We start from the raw sequence: 23297 nt of genomic DNA on the forward strand, positions 1-23297 counted from the left end.
TGCCATGTAGTCTTGGTTTCTGTTGCTTGGGTTCCTGCGCTTGCCTCTCGCCATCAGATTATCACTAGTGTTATTTTGTTCTGCTATTTCTGACAGTGGCTAGACTGTCCTATAAGCCTGTGTGTCAGGAGTGCTGTAGACCTGTTTTCCTCTCTTTCAGTCAGTTATGGGGACAGAGTGTTCTGCTTTCGGGCGTGTAGTTTTTCCTCTCTACAGGTCTTCAGCTGTTCCTGTGGGCCTGTGTCTTGAGTTCACCAAGCAGCTTTCTTGCAGCAGAATAGTTGGTCTTTCCTGTGGTCCCGAGGCTCAAGTTCGCTCGTGGGGTGCTGCCCACGGGCTCTCTGCAGCTGCAGCAACCAGGAAGATATGCACCGCAACTTCCGGGAGCTTCAGTGCACCAGGGTTCCAGATGGCATTTGGTGTTTTCCTCTGGTGTCCGAGATGTGTGTGCAGAGAGCAGTCTCTTTTGGTTTCCCAGGCTTGTCTGCCTCTCTGAAGGTTTAGCTCGCCCTCCCACGGGATTTGGGTGCAGAGAACTGTTTATCCGGTGTGCTTCCGTCATGTTCCGGCGGTGTCTCAGGCAGGGGTCCTGCCGCTCCTGGGCCCTCCCCCACGGTAGCCCAGAGGCCTTATACAGTTTCCTCTTGGGCCAGGGATGTGGGCAGGGATGGGCAGTGTTGGTGGTCTCTGCTGCTCTGCAGCCTCAGGAGTGCCCACCTGACCAGGCGGTTGGGTCTCTCTCTCACAGGGTCTGGGAGCAGAGAGCTGCTGCAGGCCGGGATCTGAGGGTGTGGAACTTCCGGTAAACACAGGACGTGCCCGGTCCTAGAGGAATTCTGCCTCCATGTGTCCCGAGCTCACCAGGTAGCTTTCTTGCAGCAGAAAAGTTGGTCTTACCTGTGGTCCCGAGGCTCAAGTTCGCTTGTGGGGTGCTGCCCACGGGCTCTCTGCCTCTTGTTCCCCTTTTAAAGAAGGAGTGAAACATTCACATTTTGATCATTCATCTTGAGTTTCATTTGTTCTAGGCATCTAGGGTAATTCAAGCATTTGGGCTAATAGCCACTTATCAATGAGTGCATACCATGTGTGTTTTTCTGTGATTGGGTTACCTCACTCAGGATGATATTTTCCAGTTCCAACCATTTGCCTACGAATTTCATAAAGTCGTTGTTTTTGATAGCTGAGTAATATTCCATGCTGTAGATGTACCACATTTTCTGTATCCATTCCTCTGTTGAAGGGCATCTGGGTTCTTTCCAGTTTCTGGCTATTATAAATAAGGCTGCGATGAACATAGTGGAGCACGTGTCTTTTTTATATGTTGGGGCATCTTTTGGGTATATGCCCAAGAGAGGTATAGCTGGATCCTCAGGCAGTTCAATGTCCAATTTTCTGAGGAACCTCCACACTGATTTCCAGAATGGTTTTACCAGTCTGCAATCCCACCAACAATGGAGGAGAGTATTCCTCTTTCTCCACATTCTCGCCACCATCTGCTATCACCTGAGTTTTTGATCTCAGCCGTTCTCACTGGTGTGAGGTGAAATCTCAGGGTTGTTTTGATTTGCATTTCCCTTATGACTAAAGATGTTGAACACTTCTTTAGGTGATTCTCAGCCATTCAGCATTCCTCAGCTGTGAATTCTTTGTTTAGCTTTGAACACAATTTTTTAATAGGGTTATTTGTCTCCCTGCGGTCTAACTTCTTGAGTTCTTTGTATATTTTGGAAATAAGGCCTCTATCAGTTGTAGGATTGATAAAGATCTTTTCCCAATCTGTTAGTTACCGTTTTGTCTAACCACAGTGTCCTTTCCATTACAGAAGCTTTGCAGTTTTATTAGATCCCATTTGTCGATTCTTGATCTTAGAGCATAAGCTGTTGGTGTTTTGTTCACGAAATTTTTTCCAGTGCCCATGTGTTCCAGATGCTTCCCTAGTTTTTCTTCTATTAGTTTGAGTGTATCTGGTTTGATGTGGAGGTCCTTGATACACTTGTACTTAAGCTCTGTACAGGGTGATAAGCATGGATCACTCTGCATTCTTCTACGTATTGACCTCCAGTTGAACCAGCACCATTTGCTGAAAATGCTATCGTTTTTCCATTTGATGGTTTTGGCTCCTTTGTCAAAAATCAAGAGCCCATAAGTGTGTGGGTTCATTTCTGGGTCTTCAAATCTGTTCCATTTGTCTATCTGTTTGTCTCTGTACCAATACCATGCAGTTTTTTATCACTATTGCTCTGTAATTCTGCTTGAGTTCAGGGATAGTGATTCCCCCTGAAGTCCTTTTATTGTTGAGGATAGTTTTAGATATCCTGGGTTTTTTGTTTTTCCAGATGAATTTGCACATTGTTCTGTCTAACTCTTTGAAGGAATGGATTGGTATTTTGATGGGGATTGCGTTGAATCTGTAGATCGCTTTTGGTAAAATGGCCATTTTTACTATATTAATCCTGCCAATCAATGAGCATGGGAGATCTTTCCATCTTCTGAGGTCTTCTTCAATTTCTTTCTTCAGAGTCTTGAAGTTCTTATTGTACAGATCTTTTACTTGCTTGGTTAAAGTTACACCGAGGTACTTTATATTCTTTGGGTCTATTATGAAGGGTGTCGTTTCCCTAATTTCTTTCTCGGCTTGTTTCTCTTTTGTGTAGAGGAAGGCTACTGATTTATTTGAGTTAATTTTATACCCAGCCACTTTGCTGAAGTTGTTTATCAGCTTTAGTAGTTCTCTGGTGGAACTTTTGGGATCACTTAAATATACTATCATATCATCTGCAAATAGTGATATTTTGACTTCTTCTTTTCAGATCTTTATCCCCTTGACCTTCTTTTGTTGTCCGATTGCTCTGGCTAGAACTTCAAGAAGTATATTGTATAAGTAGGGAGACAGTGGGCAGCTTTGTCTGATTTTAGTGGGATTGCTTCAAGTTTCTCTCCATTTAGTTTAATGTTAGCAACTGGTTTGCTGTATATGGCTTTTACTATGTTTAGGTATGGGCCTTGAATTCCTATTCTTCCCAGGTCTTTTATCATGAAGGGGTGTTGAAGTTTGTCAAATGCTTTCTCAGCATCTAATGAAATGATCATGTGATTTTGTTCTTTCAGCTTGTTTATATAATGGATCACGTTGATGGTTTTCCATGTTAAACCATCCCTGCATGCCTGGGATGAAGCCTACTTGATCATGGTGGATGATTGTTTTGATGTGCTCCTGGATTCGGTTTGCCAGAATTTTATTGAGTATTTTTGCGTCGATATTCATAAAGGAAATTGGTCTGAAGTTCTCTTTCTTTGTTGGGTCTTTGTGTGGTTTAGGCATAAGAGTAATTGGGGCTTCATAGAAGGAAGTCGGTAGTGCTCCATCTGTTTCAATTTTGTGGAATGGTTTGGATAATATTGTTATGAGGTCTTCTATGAAGGTCTGATAGAATTCTGCACTAAACTCGTCTGGACCTGGGCTCTTTTTGGTTGGGAGGCCTTTAATGACTGCTTCTATTTCCTTAGGAGTTATGGGGTTGTTTAACTGGTTTATCTGTTCCTGATTTAACTGCGGTACCTGGTATCTGTCTAGGAAATTGTCCATTTCTTGCAGATTTTCAAGTTTTGTTGAATATAGGTTTTTATAGTAAGATCTGATGATTTTTTGAATTTCCTCTGAATCTGTAGTTATGTCTCCCTATTCATTTCTGATTTTGTTAATTTGGACACACTCTCTGTGTCCTCTCGTTAGTCTGGCCAAGGGTTTATCTATCTTGTTGATTTTCTCAAAGAACCAACTTTTGGTTCTGTTGATTCTTTGTATGGTACTTTTTTTTCTGCTTGGTTGATTTCAGCTCTGAGTTTAATTATTTCCTGCCTTCTACTCCTCCTGTGTGCATTTGCTTCTTTTTTTTCTAGAGCTTTTAGGTGTGCTGTCAAGCTACTGACATATGCTCTTTCCTGTTTCTTTCTGCAGGTACTCAGAACTATGATTTTTCCTCTTAGCACAGCTTCCTTAAGCTGCCTTTTACCAAAGTGACTGTCACAGTTACTGGCAGGCCTCCAGGTATGCACACAGAGTTTTGAGCTGCACAATGGAACACAGAGACCATGTGCAGCTTAGGACCCTTTTGTATGATTTAGAGGGTATTGGTTTGCAGGGAACTTGGAGTGAGCATTTTTACCTGGTTTCCCCCACTGCATGCAATCTCAGAGAATGAAGATACAGGGACAAAATGGAACACAGGGGATAACGTTCAGTTTGCTTTTGCTTGGTGGCCCCTGGAGGCAAGCAGTCTGGGGCTGGTTCTTACCAAATTATCCTTGGTGCATGTAGGTCTCCAGAAAAGTAGAAAGAGCTCAGGGGACAGGGCATAGATCATTGGTGATGGGCATATGAGACATGGAAGGCACACTTTGTGAGGGAGGGGTACAAATGCTTATCTCTGGTGCTTTCAGGCCTCCAGGAATGCAACTGAGCTATAAGTTGTAAATGGAGCTCCAGCTCAAAACATTTTTTAAATAAAAAATAAAAATCCACTCAAACTAGAAAATTTATGAATATTTGTTTTCTTTTTAAAAAACAGCTTTTTCCATTAGTTTTGTTTGGGGGTCAATAGTGAGTAACATTTTATTCAATAAGTCAGGTATACTTTTAGACATATCCTTTATTGAGGTTATCTACTTGACACTGGACTCTAGAGAACTAATACCTAAATTATCTAAATACCAATGGACATGGAGTAACACAAGAAATGCAAAAATATCATTCTGCATATTTAGTGATATTCATATCCATTTTTGGTTCATGCAAGCCTAAATCTGGTGTTAAGAATACTGCCATATAAGGGACCAGTTTTTAAGGAAATACTGTATACCTGTGGTGTTCACACCTGCTTCTGCGGTGTTCATTCTCTGTGTTTGTGGTCGCAGTAAGCCAAATCTGGACTGATCAATAGAATCATTTGTGTTGTCTTAAAAATTTACACTTCAAACATTAATTGGGCCTGATTTTGCTGATTTATGTCTGCATCATTAAAATACAAAGACAATGTTAGTGTGAATGAGGTTTACACTGTGTAGATTAACATAACATATGTTTGCTAGTATTTGCATTTTCTTTCCTATTTCCAGTTTTCAAAAACCTATGGCCCTGTGTTCACTCTGTATTTGGGCTCACAGCCCACTGTCATATTGCATGGATATGAAGCAATAAAGAAAGCTCTGATTGATCACGGGGAGAAGTTTTCTGGTAGAGGAAGCTATCCAATGATTGAAAATGTTACTAAAGGTTTTGGTAAGTAAATGTACATATTCATGTGTGTGTGTTGTACCATGTTTACATTAAGATATAAGTTTGAAAGAAAGGGATGGACTTCCTTCTTAAGCACAGTAGGACCCCTCTATGGTTTCCAATTTCATCTGTTCCTAGCATCTATTTCTAGTATCTTCTCATTTCTTTAGGAATTGCTTTTAGCAATGGAAACAGATGGAAAGAGATAAGACGATTCACAATCATGACCCTTCGGAATTTGGGAATGGGAAAAAGGAACATTGAGGACCGTGTTCAAGAGGAAGCACAGCGCCTAGTGGAAGAACTGAGGAAAACAAAGGGTAAATACAAATTTATACATTTACATCTTAGTTAGGGTATGCACAGCTAAGTTATGTTGATAATGTTCTATCTAAAATAATTTCATTGTTTTTAATCAGAAATAACAATATATGCTTCATGTAATTTTATGCTGAGTTGTGGAACTATGTAGTCTTATTAGAATAGATGTGGTTTCCCCATTTTGTATCATTTCATCAAAGAATAAATGCTACTGATAAAGGTGGCAGAAGATATTTGCTTACATTTTCTTGAACTACAGATAAATTACACTGTATTAACTACAGATACATTCCAACATCAAACTAAATGGAGGGAAACTTGAAGAAATCCCACTAAAATTAGGGACTATCCAAGGTTGCCCATTCACTCTACATTTTCAATATATTAGTTGAAGTCCTAGCAAGAACAATTAGACAATAAAAAGAGGTTAAAGGGATACAAATTGGAAAAGAAGATGTCAAAGTATCATTATGTGCAGATGATATGATAATACAAATTAAGTGACCCCAAAACTTCCATGAGAGGAATGCTAAACTGATAAACAACTTCAGCAAAGGAGTTACGTATAAAATTAACTCAAACAAATCAGTAATCTTCTTCTACTCAAAGGATAAACAGGCTGAGAAAGAAATTAGGGAAAAGACACCTTTTACAATATTCACAAATAATATAAAATACCTTGGTGTTACTCTAATCAAGGAAGTGAAACATCTGTATAACATGAACTTCAAGTCTCTAAAGAAAAAAGTTGAATATCTCAGAAAATGAAAACATATCTCATGTCCATGGATTGGCAGGGTTAATATAATGAAAATGGCCATTTTTCTGAAAGCAATCTACAGATTCCATTCGATCTCCAGCAAAATTCCAAGTCAATTCTTCATCCACCAAATCCAGTCACTACTGCTGATACCAAGAAATGCTTGCTGACAGGAGTCTGATAGAGAAGTCTCCTGAGAGGCTCTGCTATATCCTTACTAATACAGATGATGATGCTTGCAGCTAACCACTGGACTGAGCACAGGGACTACAATGGAGGAGTTAGAGTAAATACTCAAGGAGTTGAAGTGGTTTGCAACCTGATAGGAAGAACAACAATATCAACTAACACTAACTAGACCTCTCAGAGCTTCAGGGACTAAACCACCAACCAAACTGTTGGGAGACATTTAATGACTGCTTCGATTTCTCAGGGGTTACAGAACTATTTGGATTGTTTATCTGACCCTGATTAAACTTTGGTACCTGGTATCTGTCTATAGAATTGTCCATTTCATCCAGATTTTCCAGTTTTGTTGAGTATAGTCTTTGATAGTAGGACCTGGTAATTTTTTGAATTTCCTCAGTTTCTGTTATGTCTCCCTTTCCATTTCTGATTTTGTTAATTTGTATACACTGTCTGTTCCCTCTGGTTAGCCTGGCTAAGTATTTATCTACCTTGTTGATTTTCTCAAAGAACCAACTCGTGGTTTTGGTGATTCTTTGTATAATTCTTCTTGTTTCAACATGGTTGATTTCAGCACTGAGTTTGATATTTTCTACATTCAACTTCTCCTGGGTGTATTTGCTTCTTTTTTTCTAGAGTTTTCATGTATGCTATCAGGTTTGTTGGATACATTATATATGATTTTACAACCAAACAGCTCTGCCAAGGGCCATGCAGGAGAAATGACAAATGACTTTAGAACTTATGTAATTCAGTCCATGGTTTACCCTAGCACTATGGGAGGGCCTTTTTGTGTCACAGCCCTGAGACCTATGTGTCCTGTGGACATTATGCTGTTATGGAGTTCTGCTCTGTTTGTTGCACTCTTAAAGAGTTATATGAAAACTTTAAGCAGACTTCCATTCCCTCACTGGGAAGTCTTGGTGGCATTCACAATATTAGTGCCTGATTTATTTTTGGCATTACTACTGGAACACCACCTTAGAGAAGAACTTAGAGATTTAGAATGTGAACAATGACTACCACCCTTAGAAAACTTTGGGAAAAATAAGTCAGTTAAGCTTGGTTGAGATAATTTTTACTACTATCTCCGATGTAAAAAATCTTAGGGAACAGTGTGAAGTTCAGAAAGGTACAGTTTTAGTTAAGCTAGGGACCTTTTATGGTCAGGGAACACGAACAGTGTCATTATTCTCTGATGTCATTACATCTCATTGAGGATGGACTGGTGATAACTGATTTCATATATCATTTATTACATTAAGCTTTCCGATATGATTTATTAACTATTGTTGATGAGTAGATGTCCATTGTGAGGATTTAAGACAGATATGACTGTGAGTAAGAGAGCTGAACACCCAAAGTGCAGACCATCCTGAGACCTCAAAGCAGACTGCCACTTCTACCCACTTTTGCCAATATTGCTTGTTCAAGAGGAAACTTCATAGTGCCTGTGGACACAGGAATGTAGGAACAGTCAGCTGCAGATACCTGCCATTCTGGACTTTGCTCAGAACTGAACTGAACTGGACAAACAGTTTCCTGCACCCAATCCCTCAGGGGAGAGAGTTGGACCTACAGAAGTGCAGACACTTCTGAGAAATAAGAGGAGACTACTCTCTGGCCACATTCCCCACCCAAGAGGGAATCGCGTAGTGCCAGCTGTGCCTGCTGGATGCAGGGAACTAGGAGCAGTCAGGGACAGGACCCTTCTGATTCTTGCCTTCGTCGAGAGCTGAAAGACAGTAACCAGGAGCACCTACACACCTGAGAGCAGAGGTAAGACCTATTTTTCTGCTCCAAGTGACCTGCCTGGTAGACTCGGGACACACAGAAGCAGAATTCCAAATCCAAACAACCCTGAGATTCCCCCTCACACCAGTCAGTCTAAGATGAAAAACTCAGGTGATAGCAGATGCTGGCAAGACTGTGGAGAAAGAGGAATACTCCTCCATTTTTGGTGGGACTGCAATCTGGTTCAACCACTCTTGAAATCAGTCTGGAGGTTTCTCAGAAAATTGGACATTGCACTTCCCGAGGAGCCAGCTATACTTCTGCTGGGCATGTACCCAAAAGATGCTCCAACATACAACAAAGACACATGCTCCACTATGTTTACAGCAGCCTTATTTCTAACAGAAGCTGGAAAGAACCCAGATGCCCTTCAAAGGAATGTATTAAGAAATTGTGGTACATCTACACAATGGAATATTACTCAGTAATCAAAATCAATGACTACATGAAGTTCATAGGCAGATGGAATCAACTAGAAAATATCATCCTGAGTGAGGTAACCCAATCACAGAAAAACACGTATGGTATGCACTCAGTGATAAGTGGATATTAGCCAAAAATCTCGAATTACCCACAATGCAATCCACAGACCACAGGAAGCTCAAGAAGAAGGATGACCAAAATGCAGATGCTATCACTCCTTCTTAAAAGGGGTAGCAAAAATGTCCATAGGAGGGGATATGAAGGCAAAGTTCACAGAAGTGACTGAAAAACGGCCATTTAGTGCCTGCCCCATATGTGACCCATATGTATACAGCCACCAAAGCTAGATAAGATTGATGAAGTTATGAAGTGCATGTTGAAAGTGACTGCATATACATCTCTCCTGAGATACACAACCAGAGTATTTCAATTACAGAGGTGAAGGCTAGCAACAAACCACTGAACTGAGAATGGTGCCCCCTTTGGGGGAATTAGAGGAAGGGTTGAAAGAGCTGAAGGGGCTTTCAAACCCTAAGTACAGCAATGCCAACCAACCAGCACTTCCAGGGATTAAACCACCATCCGTATACTGATCCAGGGCTCTAACTGAATAAGTAGCAAAGAATAGCTTTGTTGTGGCACCAGTGGAAGGGGAAGCCCTTGGTCCTGCCAAGGGTGGACTCCCAGTTCAGCGGAATGTTGGGGGGGTTATAAGGGGTGGTTGATTGGGGAAAAATCCTTATGGTGGAGAGAGAATGGGAGGGTGATTATGGACAGGAAACCGGGAAAGGGAATAACATTTGAAATTTAAATGAAGAAATATGTCTAATAAAAAAGATAGATATGACTGATTTTTATATAAAAGTTTAGATTTGTGATTATGATTTTACAGGATTACTTTTAAAGATAAATAGTATTGTAATACTTCTTTCTTTATAGCAGCAAATTGCTGCCTTCCAGTAAGAGAAACAAACCGTGAGAAACTCTCTTGCTTGCTTACATTTTGTTAAACTATAGATGTTGCTTGTTTATGAATGCATATGATTTTTTAAGATTAATTTGATCTTTACCTGCGCTATGTAATATTATATTTCCTAAAGTTAGGAGAAAACATACTGTTTCTTCATAATCATTCACCAGAAGAAAACTAACATGTAATCACATTATAATTATATACTGCTTGAAAGATTTTGCTGGGATATATAAGCTGTAGAAGAAAGAATAAACTAAGATAGGGTGTGGCTAGAACATTGTATCTCTCATACATCAACTATGTGTATGTGAATGGTTTGGCTGGGATATTGCCTCTCACATCCATCAGCTGTAAGTGTGTGTGTAGAGTTTGTGCAAATGGGACTTGGAACATTGTTCCCTCCATCCACCAGTTGTGTGTATGTATGTATGTATGTATGTATGTATGTATGTATGTATGTACGTACGTACGCATGTATGTATGTATGTATGTATGTATGTATGTATGTATGTAATACTTGGACTTTGCTTGCTAGAGCTTTTTTCTAACCATTCAATAGGTGAATATTTATGTGTCTGTCTGATCATCTGTATGCATGTGTGTATGTTTGTATGTATATATGCAAGCATATTTGTGTATATGAAGTTGGACTCTGCTTTTTGATTTGTCCATTTTGTGTATGAGTGTGTGTGTGTGTGTGTGTGTGTGTGTGTGTGTGTGTTTATGAACTTTCTCTTTCATCCTCTTTCTCTCTGAACCCAAGGATTTAAAAGAGTTCATAGGGTTATTTTTTTGTTTGGCTGGTTTTTTGGGGGGTGGGGGGGAACTGGCAATATAGAGTGCCAGACCCTGTGAATTAAGCTCCCTTCCTTCAGCAAATATGTCTGCTGAGCAACTTCTCTAATCTGCCTTTAGCAGCAGCCCCTGTAGGTATCTGGATCAACCCTTGTCAGTGACTTTAAACACTGACCCCCAATGGTTCAGTTTACCCACCATGTGGATGACAAAGCCAGTCACTGGCAATTAACAACTTATGAAACCAATAAATGGGCTTATCATTACAGAGGTTAATTTTCCTCACCCCATCAGCCATATATAGCTCTCTGTCTAAGGGTAGCCTCTGAGCTTTTTATCATCCCACATTAACACTCCTAATGATTCAGTCATTTTTCTAATTATTTTTGCAGCCATTTCCAGGACAAAAGTTTTCACAATAGATTTCATGCTATTCTTGTTCTTACAATTTTTCTGCCTCCTCTTCTGCATGTTCCCTGATCTACAAATGCAAAAGTTGAGACTTAGATGTGTTGGTTGAAGTTGATATCCCTACAATCTGTTGATATCTGCATTGTATCCAATTGTGCTTTTCTGTGATGGTCCCACATGTGCTGTAAGAAGAGATATCTTTAATAAGGTGTGGCAGCTATACTTTTAGAGGAATTTGACACTTCTTCTTCCAGAAGCTAATAATTGCAAATAATTCCTTCACTATGTACAGCACATCATGCCCAGCTACCGTTTTAGGATATTTTCTGACTTTGGCTTGCACAGGTCTTGCTCATCCTATTATATTTGCTGTGACTTCATATGTGCAGCTGTCCTGCTGTGCCCAGAAGACATTTTTTTCCTTGTGGTTATCCACCACCTTTCTGTTCCCTATTTCTCAATGGTCCCTGATTCTTTCAAGGAAGTAGGATAATACATAAGTTATATTTAGGACTGAACATTTTGAAGTCTCTTATTCTTTGCTCTGTGTTCTCTTGTTGTCTCTGTGTTGGTCATCATCTACTATAAACAGAAGCTTCTCTGACAGTGGTTAAGAAATGTCATGTATGTGTAGCATTCTTCTGGAGTACAATTGACATATTATAGATGGCCATACTTTTAAAGAAAGTCAAATAATTCTGTCTTAAGAACTAAGAAGTGCCAGTAATTCTTGACTATTGGTGAAACTTTGTAGCCATCTCCCCTCTCCATCCTTTATGATCTAGTCATATTCATTCCAGAGATTTAGGGACATTTTAATTAATAAAAATCAAGAAATATAATCAATTTAATTATTTCCTCTTTTATATACTCAGAATTCTGATGTATGCACAGAGAAGCTGTGGAAATATTTTCAAACTAAATCATTTTTTAAATTAAATCTCATCTATTTCAACTAACTCTTCTGCCTGCCATTTCTACACAAGTTAACTCTTCGTGAGTGTTTGTCTGAAAAAAGATTTTTCTTTTTCTACTACAGTAGATGGTACTACTCAACAAGTTTCTGAAGGAAAAATTTGATTAGCCATTTGATTTCTAATGATTTTTAAGTTAGTCTTCCAAATAAAGAGAAAGAAAAGAACGAAAAATCAAATTTAACCTGTGAGTAGCATGTATACACTCATGAAAATTCCCAAATTTTTATCTTCCACTCCTTTTTGGTAAATTAAAACATTACTTGACAATGTAGAATATAATTATGTTTTAAAAGTCCAGTATACTAACAGCAATTGTAAGGATTTTATTTTATTTAAATGTTCATTAATTTATTCAGAAAAGTGGTAATTTACTGATCCCTATGTGAAGTCTACAGACTTAAATTAAGGATCACCTGGAAAATAAAGACTACTGATCATTTGATCAAAAAAATTTTCTATAGAAAGGACATCAGAAGAAACTTCCCTGAGAGATGACTTATCACCTAGGAGAGTATGTTTCTCCAGAGGAGCAGCAATGGGTTCCCAGCAACTATATAAGGTAGCTCCATGACATATGACATGCTCTCCAGATCTCCCTAAGTATAAACACACACACACACACACACACACACACACACACCGCAACACACACAGACACACACACACAACACAACACAACACTTCTGTGATGTATTCACACAACTAAAAAAATAATTTTCTTATGAATTTTGAACCTGCAAGATTATTGACATCAATGTGATGCATAATTTTAAGCATTATATTTACATAGAAATTTGATGATGATTTTTGAAAATGTTTACAAAAGTATAAATCTCGTTTTCCCCAGACATTTTGTGTAGAGTGTGATTGAACATGCTTGTTATTTAGTTCTCTTGTAAAAAAGATCAATACTAATACTATATATAGTGCTGGTTTCATAAAGACCCTTATTGTAGTGTACCATGTGCTTTGAACATGCTCACATACCATCACCTTTCTGGACATTCTATTTCAATTTTTCCTATCCCTTCCTTCTCCAGAATTGTTATACTTAAATATTTGTGTTTATTTTTAGTTTCTTTATATAAATGCTTACCTACAAATATATGAGTGCACCACTAGCATGCTTTATGGTCACAGAAGTAAGGAAAGTGTGTCTGGTGATCCCCCTAACTATGCAGTTTTGAAACCAATTCTCCATTCTTTCCAATGTCTTTCTGAGGGTTCTCGGGTATCTATATGTGATCCTTTCTGTTTATCTCTCAGAATCATGTCTACAACTGAGATAAAGTCCTAATACTGACACTTCTCTTTTCCATAACTTGGGTACCATTAGCTAAAAATGTCTACCTATGGACTGTCTTATCTTCTAGCACCTTGTGTTGTTGAGTTCCTTTGTGAAATTTCTTAATCTTTGCCCTAAGCACCCTGAAACTTTGGCCTATGGTACAAAATTGTGAATGGAAGACATGGCACTCAGCAAAATATATTGCTTTCAGGTGACAAAATGAATATAGAAGTCTCTATCAATTCTTTCATGTTTTTTCCCCTCCTAGAATATGTACGGTAAAATTTTTCATTTTATTTAGTCATATCAACAAATCCACAGAGAACTGGCTGTTCTTGGAGTTGCACCATCTTCTTGTATAGCAAGGAACAGTTCTCATCATGGTTTTTCTTCTCATATGGAAACCACCTGTAGTGTGGTCCTCTCCTCTTTTTTTGGATCAATAGTTGATTTTTCGATTTATTGATTGTGGATACAGAACTTCCAGGTATACACTTTTCTATTTCCTTCTGAGTATCAGATAGCCTATAGGCAGTGCAGTAAGATAAAATTCTTCTCTGAATCTCTGAATACATGAAAATTTTATTATAACGTTTTTGTTTCCTTTCAGTACAGAAGAGAGTTAAAACTGTTGAATTGGTATAATAGATGTTCCTTAAGAGTTTTAAACCTGTAAGATCATATACCTCAATATGATGCAAAATTGTAAGCACTATATCAGCACAGAAATTTGATGATATTGGAAAATATTTACAAACCTATAAATTTTGCTTCTCCCCAGAAAAATCACCTCAGGTTTAAGATCAAAGAGATATGTGAATTTTATATATGATAAATGCTTAGCTATTAGGAAAATTGTAGGCAAGATATGGTTTAAAACTCCTAAAGAATATTTACCTGTTAACAGAAACAACGTGTTTTATTTGTCTATTTTAATGGTATTTTTCTAATTTTTTCTAAATCTTCAGGCTCACCCTGTGACCCCTCCTTCATCCTGAACTGTGCTCCATGCAATGTCATCTGCTCCATTACTTTCCAGAATCATTTTGATTATAAAGATAAGGAAATTCTTACGTTCATGGAAAAAGTGAATGAGAATGTCAAGATTATGAGCTCCCCAAGGATGCAGGTGATGTCAATATTTTTTTACCTTGTGAGAACACAAATGATACTTTACTGGCACAGATCTAATTCAATATTGCCCAAAAAGTGATGTGATAAGACACCTTGGTTCTGACCAATGTATTATGTAAAGAATATTCATTGATCTTCCCATGAATGTTCACAGAACTGTTGGTATAAAACACAACATTTAATACACTTAAAGTGTGCGCAATAAATCGCAGGACATTATTCAATGCAACATTCTTGTTGTCTTTAAACTACTAAGCAATGTTCATCATATTTCTGGGCAGAAATACCTTAGTTTAGAATGAATATTCTCATAAGGAGAAAGAATATCAGTGGCAATGAAATCTGCCTTGAAAGCATGAGTATTTTCAATGTTTTGATTTTTGAGCCACAATCCTAGTGATGAGGTGACAGGTAGAAATAGAATATGAATAGTTGAATGCTGTGTAGACCACAAATGTCCTTACATGGTTGTCCTAGCTCAAATTAGCATCTCCTGAACTCTGCATAATGACTTCGTGGTCATAGAGAATCTTGTAAGTGGTATGATGTACATTTGCATTCAAGGCTCTTAGGAACCCCAAGCACTTCTGAATATTCACTCTTTGCTGAGACTGGTTTTAGGAAGTTAAATATACCTTTTGTTCTGTAAATCAGGTCACTTAACACTTCCCTTCTGCTATCATCTGAATACTATAAATGGCAATAATTAACATATCATATTTTAAACTCAATAATGTGGAAACTTCTGATCTTTGATCAATTGGTCAGGAATTTTTCACCCAATTCTTTCTACACTCACAGGGCATTACATTATTCCATGCCTGAAATGAAATACATTTCTTTATGTTAGACACCATTTTTATTCATGTCTGCATTCATAAACCCATGCTGGACATTGTATATATTTTAGATATGTGCATTTCTTCAAATCTATCCATTGGAAAGGATTCTTTGGCAGATGTATAATGAATATCATTTTGTATCTGTGTAGTAAATTAGCACAGAGGGTGCTTTTCTTTATCTCAGCTAGTTCCCCAACAATGACACAGATAGATCAAGACAGTTTCCAAGTTAAAACATAATATCTAGCATTAAAATTATATTCTAATTCTCTAACCAAATCTGTCTGTCTACCAGCAAAATCCCCAACCATTTGAATTTTTGGATTGGTCTGACTGTCTGGAATTCAAAAGTATATTGCTTTTTATGTCTGTATAGATCCCTTCCTCATGCTGAATCCTCTCTTCCTTTCTCTTTCTTATCCCCTGGCTGGTAAAAGTCCTGCCCTATACTTTCTATTGCCTAGTTATTTCCAGCTTTTATGGACAAGTCAGAGAATAAATGGTGAACCTTGTTTACACAAACCTCATACAAGAGTTTCTTAACATAAGCAGTATAATGCTGTCTCAGATTGAAACAAGAGAGTAGGATAGGGAAATCAGCATTTGAGTGATAGAAGGATACATTTTACACAGTACACAATATATTATGCCTATAGTCAGGGACTGAAGAGATGCATCAGTGCTTAAGGTTGTGTGTTACCTTCCAAAGGATCTGAGTCCAATCTTCAGTACCCATGCCAGGTGGTTCACAACCACTAGTTTCAGAGGCTCTAATAATCTGGCCTTCAAAGGCACCCATCCATATATCATACACTTGCATGTGTATGTATAGACACACACAGATACACAAGCACAAACAATGACACACAGGCACACAAATACATACACATATTCACACACATACACTCACACATAAATAAAATTAAAGCAACACATATTAACAAAATAAATTATTGGTCTGATTTTATAGGTCTGCAATAGTTTTCCTTCACTCATTGACTATTTTCCTGGAACTCATCACAAAATAGCAAAAAATATTAATTATATGAAAAGCTATTTGTTGAAGAAAATAGAAGAACACCAGGAATCATTGGATGTTACAAACCCTCGTGATTTTGTTGAGTATTACCTGATTAAACAGAAACAGGTAAAATGTTAATATAAGATTATTTTATTGTTCAAACATTTTCTGGTTTGTTGAACATTAAAATGTTTGTCAGAGATGTTTGATGTCAGTATACTTTGAAAAAAATTTCTGTTATGTTATATGTTAGGATGTAGCATACAGATACTTGTGACATTAAGGGAATTTGTTAAGCAGAGCACATCAACTCCACGGTAGTTGAGGAGAAAACAAGCCAAAGGGCAGATAAGATTGGAAAAATGTAAAAAAAGTGTGGATGCTACAGTCCTACTCAGTAGGGGAAGAGAATAATCTCTGGGAAGTAGAGGGAGACAGGTATCTGGGAGGGAAAGAGGAGGGTGAGGGGAAAGTGAGGGCAGTTCAGGTATGGGAGGAGATTGGGAACAAGTACAAAGAATGAAAATTTGAAGATAAATGTGTAGAAATGGGGGAGGGGGAACTGGGGAGTAGCCACTTGAATGTCCCAGATACCAGGGATACAAGAGGTTTCCAGGACCCTACAGGTAGGACATTAGCCAAAATAACCAACAAAGGGGAAATAGAACCTATAGAGACCATATCCAGTGGATAAGTATGGCCCCAGGTTGAGGGATGGGACCACCCACCCACCTCAAAAATATTAATCCAGAATTCCTCCTGTCAAAAGGAAATGAAGGGACAAAGGGTGGAGCAGAAACTGAAGAAAAGGCCATCCAGAGACTGCCCTACCTAGGGATCCATCCCATCTGCTGACACCAAACCCAGACACTATTGCTGATGCCAAGAAGTGCTTCCTGAGAGAAGCCTGTTATAGCTGTCCCCTGAGAGGCTCTACAAGAACCAGACAAATACAGATGCAGATGTATACAGCCAAATATTAGACTACACATAGGGACCCAAATGGAGAAGTTAGGGCAAGGACTATAGGAGCTGAAGGGGTTTGTAACCTTATAAGAACAACAAGAATATCAACCAAACAACCCCACTAAGAGTTCCCAAGGACTAAAACACCAACAAAAGAGTATACAGGGGGTACCTATGACTCCAGATATGTAGCAGAAGATTGATTGATTTATCTGGCATCACTGGGAGGGTAACCTCTTGGCCCTCTAGAGGCCTGATGATTCATGGTGATGGAATGCTAGGGTGCTGAGGCAGGAGTAGGTGGGCAGGTGGAGGAGGACCGTTATGGAAGAAGGGAGGTGGGAGGACATGATATGGGGCTTACGGAGGGGAAACAGAGAAGGGGGATAACATTTGCAATGTAGATAGGTAGAATAACAATAAAAATTAAAAAATTCTAATCAAGTAAAAAGCAACCAACTGTCATGGAAGTATGCATATTGGCACCATAAATGCACATATTGTGTGGCTAGATTTCCTGCATGTCTAGCGGATTAAACTTTAACTAGCTATATTGTTTACTTTATAATGATAGGTATAGAAGCTAATTTCTGAACGACTGAATGGTATGTGAAAATGCATGTCATGGGAAAAGAGTTAGTTTATCAAAGAGCAAGACTTTGAGTATAACCTCAAGTTAATATTCACCAGAAGTGATTGAAGAGTGGTATCGGTTGCTTATCCTGGCAGCATGGACTGTGTTCGCACCATACAGTTTTCACAAAAGACGTTTCTCAACTGAATTTTCTTCAGACTGTAAAAATGTGTTGACAATAGATTTTTGGGGTTGTTTGTGCAACACTGCAAGTGCCAGTTTCTGCTGTTTGGAGAGCATCTTATCACTATGTAACCACTTATGAAAACCCCTGATGTCCTGTGATGTCTTGTAGATTTTATTTTATTTTTTATTTTGTTATTTTGCTTTTAGGTTCTTCTAAGTGTCTCTTAGCAGTAACTTCTGTGGCACAGTTCAGATTCCCCTGGGACAACTCTCAGCAATAGTTTTCTCTTCTACTCTCTGATCCTACTCTTTTGTCTCTTGGACTATTCTCCTGTTTAGTCCGCAATCTTCTATTTTTTATTTTTATTTTACTGGGTTTTTAATTTACATTTCAAATGTTATTCCTTTTCCTAGTTTCAGAGATATAAGCCCCCAATAGTATTCCCCTGCCCTTCTTCTATGAGGGTGTTCCCCTCCCCATCCACTCCCTCCCTTCATGCAAACCCCCACCACCCCATGATATTTCCCTACACCGGGGGTCAAGGGCTTGGCAGGATCAAGGGCTTCTCCTTCCACTGGTGCCCAACAAGGACATTCTCTGCTAAATATGCAGCTGGAGCCATGGATCAATCCAGGTATGTTCTTTGGCTAGTGGTTTAGTCCCTGGAAATTCTAATTGGTTAGCAGTGTTGTTCTTCTGGGGTTGCAAGTCCCTTCACCTCTTTCAATCATTTCTCTAATTCTTCCAACGGGGAACCTATTCTCAGTTCAAAGGTTTACTGCTAGAATTTGCCTCTGTATTTGCCATGCACTTACTGTATCTCTCTGGAGACATCTATATCCAGTTCCTGTCAGCATGCACTTCTTAGCTTCATCAATCTTTTCTAGTTTTGGTGGCTGTATATATGTCGGCCACCAAACTTTGATTTCATATCCTCTCCTATGAATATTTTTGGTCCTCCTTTTAAGAAGGAGTGAAATATCCCTACTTTGGTAACCGTTCTTCTTGAACTTCATATGGCCTGTGGATTGTATCTTGGATAATTTGAGCTTTTGGGCTAATATCCACTTACATAATGTGTATTTTTTTGGTTGTGTTACCTCACTCAGGATGATATTTTCTAGTTTAATCCATTTGCCTGTGAATTACTTGAAGTCATTGTTTTTGATAGCTGGATAGTACTCCATTGTGTAGATGTACCACATTTTCTGTATCTATTCTTCTGTTTAACGGCATCTGGGTTCTTTCCGGCTTCTGGCTATTATAAATAAGGCTGCTATGAACATAATGGAACATGTGTTTGTTGTATTGAAGAGCATCTTTTGAGTATATTCTCAAGAGAGGTATAGCTGGCTCCTCAGGTAGTGCAATGTTCAATTTTCTGAGGAACTTCCAGACTGATTTCCCGAGTGGTTGTACCAGTTTGCAATACCACCAGTAGTGGAGGAGTGTTCCTCTTTCTCCACATCCTTCTCAGCGTCTGTTGTTGCTTGAGATTTTTATGTTAGCCATTCTGACTGGTGTCAGGTGGAATCTTAGGGTTGTTTTTTCTGCATTTTCTTGATGACAAAGGATGATGAGTATTGCTTTAGGTACTTCTCAGCCATTAGATATTCCTCATCTGAGAATTCTTTGTTGAGCTATGTACCCCTTTGTGAAATAGGGTGATTAGGCTCTCTGGAGTCTAATTTTTTGTGTTCTTTGTAGATTTTGGATATTTGACCTATATAAAATGTAGGACTGGGAAAGATCTTTTTCCAATCTATTGGTTGCTGTTTTGTCATAACAGTATCCTTCACCTTACAGAAGCATTGCAGTTTTATGAGGTTACATTTGTCAATTCTTGATTGACAATAAGAATTAGAGAATAAGCCATTGGTGTTTTGTTCAGGAAAATTTCCTCAGTGCCCATGTGATTGAGACTCTTCCCCCTTTTTCTTCTATTAGTTTGAATGTATCTGGTTTGATGTGGAGGTCCTTGATCCACTTGTATGTAACCTTTGTACAGAGCAATAAGAATGGATTGATTTGCATTCTTCTACATGCTGACTGTCAGTTGAACCAGCAACACTTGCTGAAAATGCTATCCCTTTTCCACTAGATAGTTTTAGCGCCTTTGTCAAAGATCAGGTGGCCATTGGTGTGTGAGGTCATTTCTGGGTCTTCAATTCTACTCCATTAATTTACCTGTCTCTCTCTGTAACAACATCATACATTTTTTTTTAAATCACTATTGCTTTGTAATAAAATTTGAAGTCAGGGATGTAGAATTCCCCCAGGAATTCTTTAATTGTTGAGTATAGTTTTCACTATCCTGTTTTTTTGTTATTCCAATTGAATTTGCAATTTGTTCTTTCTAACTCTATGAAGAATTGGTTTGGAATTTTGATGAGAATTGCATTGAATCTGTAGATTGCTGTTGTCAAAAGGGCCATTTTTACTATATTAATTCTGCAAATCAATGAGCATGGGAGGTCCTTCCATCTTCTGAGATCTTCTTCAATTTCTTTCTTCAGAGACTTGAAGGTCTTCTCATACAGATCTTTCATTTCCTCGGTTGGAGTCCCTCTGAGGTATTATGTTATTTGGGACTATTGTGAAGGGTGTCAATTCCGTAATTTCTTTCTCAGCCTGTTTATTCTTTGAGTAGAAGAAGGGTCCTGATTTGTTTGATTTAATGTTATACCTACCCACTTTCTTTTTCAGGATTAGTAGTTCTCTGGTGGAACTTTTGAGGTAGCTTAAGTATACTACCATATCATCTGCAAATAGTGATATTTTGACTTCTTTCTTTCCTATTTTTCATCCCTTTGACCTCATTTCATTGATGTTCCTTGAATTCCTGAACTTCCCGGGTCTTTTATCATGAAGGGGGGTTGAATTTTGTCAAATGCTTTCTCAGCATCTAATGAGATGATCATGTGATTTTTATCTTTGAGTTTGTTTATGTGGGGGATTACGTTGATGCATTTCCATACATTGAACTATCCCTGCATCCCTTAGATGAAGCCTACTAGATTGTGATGAATGATAGTTTTGATGTTTTCTTGGATTTGGTTTGCAAGAATTTTATTGAGTATTTTTGTGTCAATATTCATAAGGAAAATTGTCTGAAGTTCTCTTTCTTTGTTGGGTCTTTGTGTGATTTAGGCATAAATATAACTGTGCCTTCATAGAAAGAATTTGATAGTGTTCAGTCTGTTTCTATTTTCTGTAATAGTTTTGACAGTATTGGTATTAGGTCTTCTATGAGGTCTAATAGAAGTGTGCACTGAACCCATCTGGTCCTGGTCTCTTTTTGGTTGGGAGACTTTTGATAATTGCTTTTATTTCTTTAGGAGTTATGGGGGTTATTTAGTTTATCTGTTCCTAATTTAACTTTGGTAGCTGGTATCTGTCTAGAAAATTGTCCATTTCCGTCAAATTTTCCAGTTTTGTTGAATATAGGCTTTTGTAGTAGGATCTGATGGTTTTTTGGATTTCCTCCAATTCTGTTGTTTTTGTCTCCCTTTACATTTCTGATTTTGTTAATTTGGATATGCTATCTTTGCCTTCTGGTTAGTCCAGCTAAGGGTTTATCTATCTTGCTGATTTTCTCAAAGAGTCAGCTCCTGGTTTTCTTGATTCTTTGTATAGTCCTTGTTTTCTGTTTGTTTGATTTCAGCCCTGAGATTGAGTATTTCCTGTCTTGCTAGGTGTATTTGCTTCTTTTTGTTGTAGAGTTTTTGGTGTGCTTTCATTGTGTCTCATAAGTTTGGGTATGTTGTGCCTTCATTTTTATTAAATTCTAAGAAGTCTTTAATTTCTTTCTTTATCTTTTCCTTGACCATGTTATCATTGAGTAGAGAGTTGTTCAACTGCCATGTACATGTGGGCTTTCTCTTGTTTTGTTGTTATTGAAGACCAGCCTTAGTCCATGGTGATCTCATAGGATGCATGGGATTATTTGTACCTTCTTGTATTTGTTAAAGACTGTTTTGTGGCCAATTATATGGTCAATTTTGGAGAAGGTAACATGATATGCTGAGAAAATGATATATCCTTTTTTATAGGATGTAAATATTTGTTAATTCCGTTTGGTTAATAACTTCTGTTAGTTTCTCTATGTCACTGTTTAATTTTTTTCCATGATTCCTCCGTTGATGAGAGTGGTGTGTTGAAATCTTCTAGTATTATTGCGTGAACCATAATGTGTGATTTGAGAGTAAGCTTTCTTTTATGGATGTAGGCAATCTTGAATTTGGAGCATAAATATATAGGATTGAGATTTCATCTTGGTGGATTTTTCCATTGAGGAATCTGAAGTGTCCTTCCTTAATTTTTTTGATATCTCTATTTCTTCATACAATTTTTATTGGAATTTTACCTCTTACTCTGAGGTACTATCTGTCTTTCACTCTGAGATGTATTTCTTTTATGTAGCTGTGTCTTGTCTGTTAGTCTATATCTTTTTGTTGGAGAATTGAGTCCACTGATGTTACAAGATACTAAGGAATAGTGATTGTTGCTTCCTGTTATTTTGTTGTTAGAGAAAAAATTATGTTTGTGTGTCTCTCTTATTTCAGTTTCATTGCAAGATTAATTTCTTATTTTTTCTAGGGTGTAGTTTTCCTCCTTGTATTGGGGTTTGGTGTCTATTATCTTTTGTAGGGCTGGATTTATAGAAAGATATTGTGTAAATCTATTTTTGTCATGTAATACTTTGTTTTTCCACCTACATTAATTGAGAGTTTTGCTGGATATATTAGCCTAGCCTGGCATCTCTGTTTTCTTATGGTCTGTATGACTTCTGCCTAGGATTTTCTTGCTTACATAGCCTCTGGCGAGAAGTCTGGTGTAATTCTTATAGGTTTGCCTCTATATGTTACTTGACCTTTTTCCCCTACTCCTTTTAATATTATTTCTTTGCTTTGTGCATTTTGTGTTTTAACTATTATGTGATGGGAGAAATTTCTCTTTTGTTTCAATCTATTTGGAGTTCTGTAGGCTTCTGGTATGTTTATTGGTATCTCATTCTTTAGGTTAGGGATGTTTTCTTCTATAATTTTGATGAAGATATTTACTGTCCCTTTAATTTGGGAGTCTTCACTCTCTTCTATACCTATTATTCTTAGGTTTGATGCTTTCATTGTGTCCTGGATTTCCTGGATGTTTTGGGATAGGAGCATTTTGCATTTTACATTATCTTTGATTTTCTTGCCAATGTTTTCTAAAGTATTTTCTGCCCCTGAGATTCTCTCCTTTCTCTCTTGTATTCTATTGGTGATGCTTGCATCTATGACTCCTGATCTCTTCCCTAGGTTTTCTATCTCCAGTGATGTCTCCCTTTGTGCTTTTTTATTGTTCCTATTTCCATTTTTTTAATCCTGG

General features: G+C 37.9%; 1 protein-coding gene across 17 annotated transcripts in view; it reads left to right on the top strand.

Moving 5' to 3' along the window:
- Nucleotides 1–23297, top strand: part of Cyp2c7l1 (cytochrome P450, family 2, subfamily c, polypeptide 7 like 1) — an 81549-nt gene that overhangs the window by 29492 nt on the left and 28760 nt on the right. For 9 of the 17 annotated variants that reach the window (XM_087609432.1, XM_087609452.1, XM_087609473.1 and 6 more), the window contains 5 exons: nt 3959–4048; nt 5116–5278; nt 5446–5595; nt 14172–14332; nt 16150–16326. In XM_087609432.1, the coding sequence (XP_087465558.1) occupies nt 5251–5278; nt 5446–5595; nt 14172–14332; nt 16150–16326 (516 nt within the window). In that variant the 5' untranslated portion in view covers nt 3959–4048; nt 5116–5250. Of the gene's footprint in view, nt 1–748; nt 865–3836; nt 4049–5088; nt 5279–5445; nt 5596–14171; nt 14333–16149; nt 16327–23297 lie in introns of all 17 variants that reach the window. The other 8 variants (XM_087609431.1, XM_087609420.1, XM_087609424.1 and 5 more) reach the window with 4 other exon arrangements.

Source organism: Rattus norvegicus, chromosome 1 (genome assembly GCF_021556685.1).
Source record: "Rattus norvegicus strain SHRSP/BbbUtx chromosome 1, alternate assembly SHRSP_T2T, whole genome shotgun sequence".
Classification (NCBI taxonomy): Eukaryota; Metazoa; Chordata; class Mammalia; order Rodentia; family Muridae; genus Rattus; species Rattus norvegicus.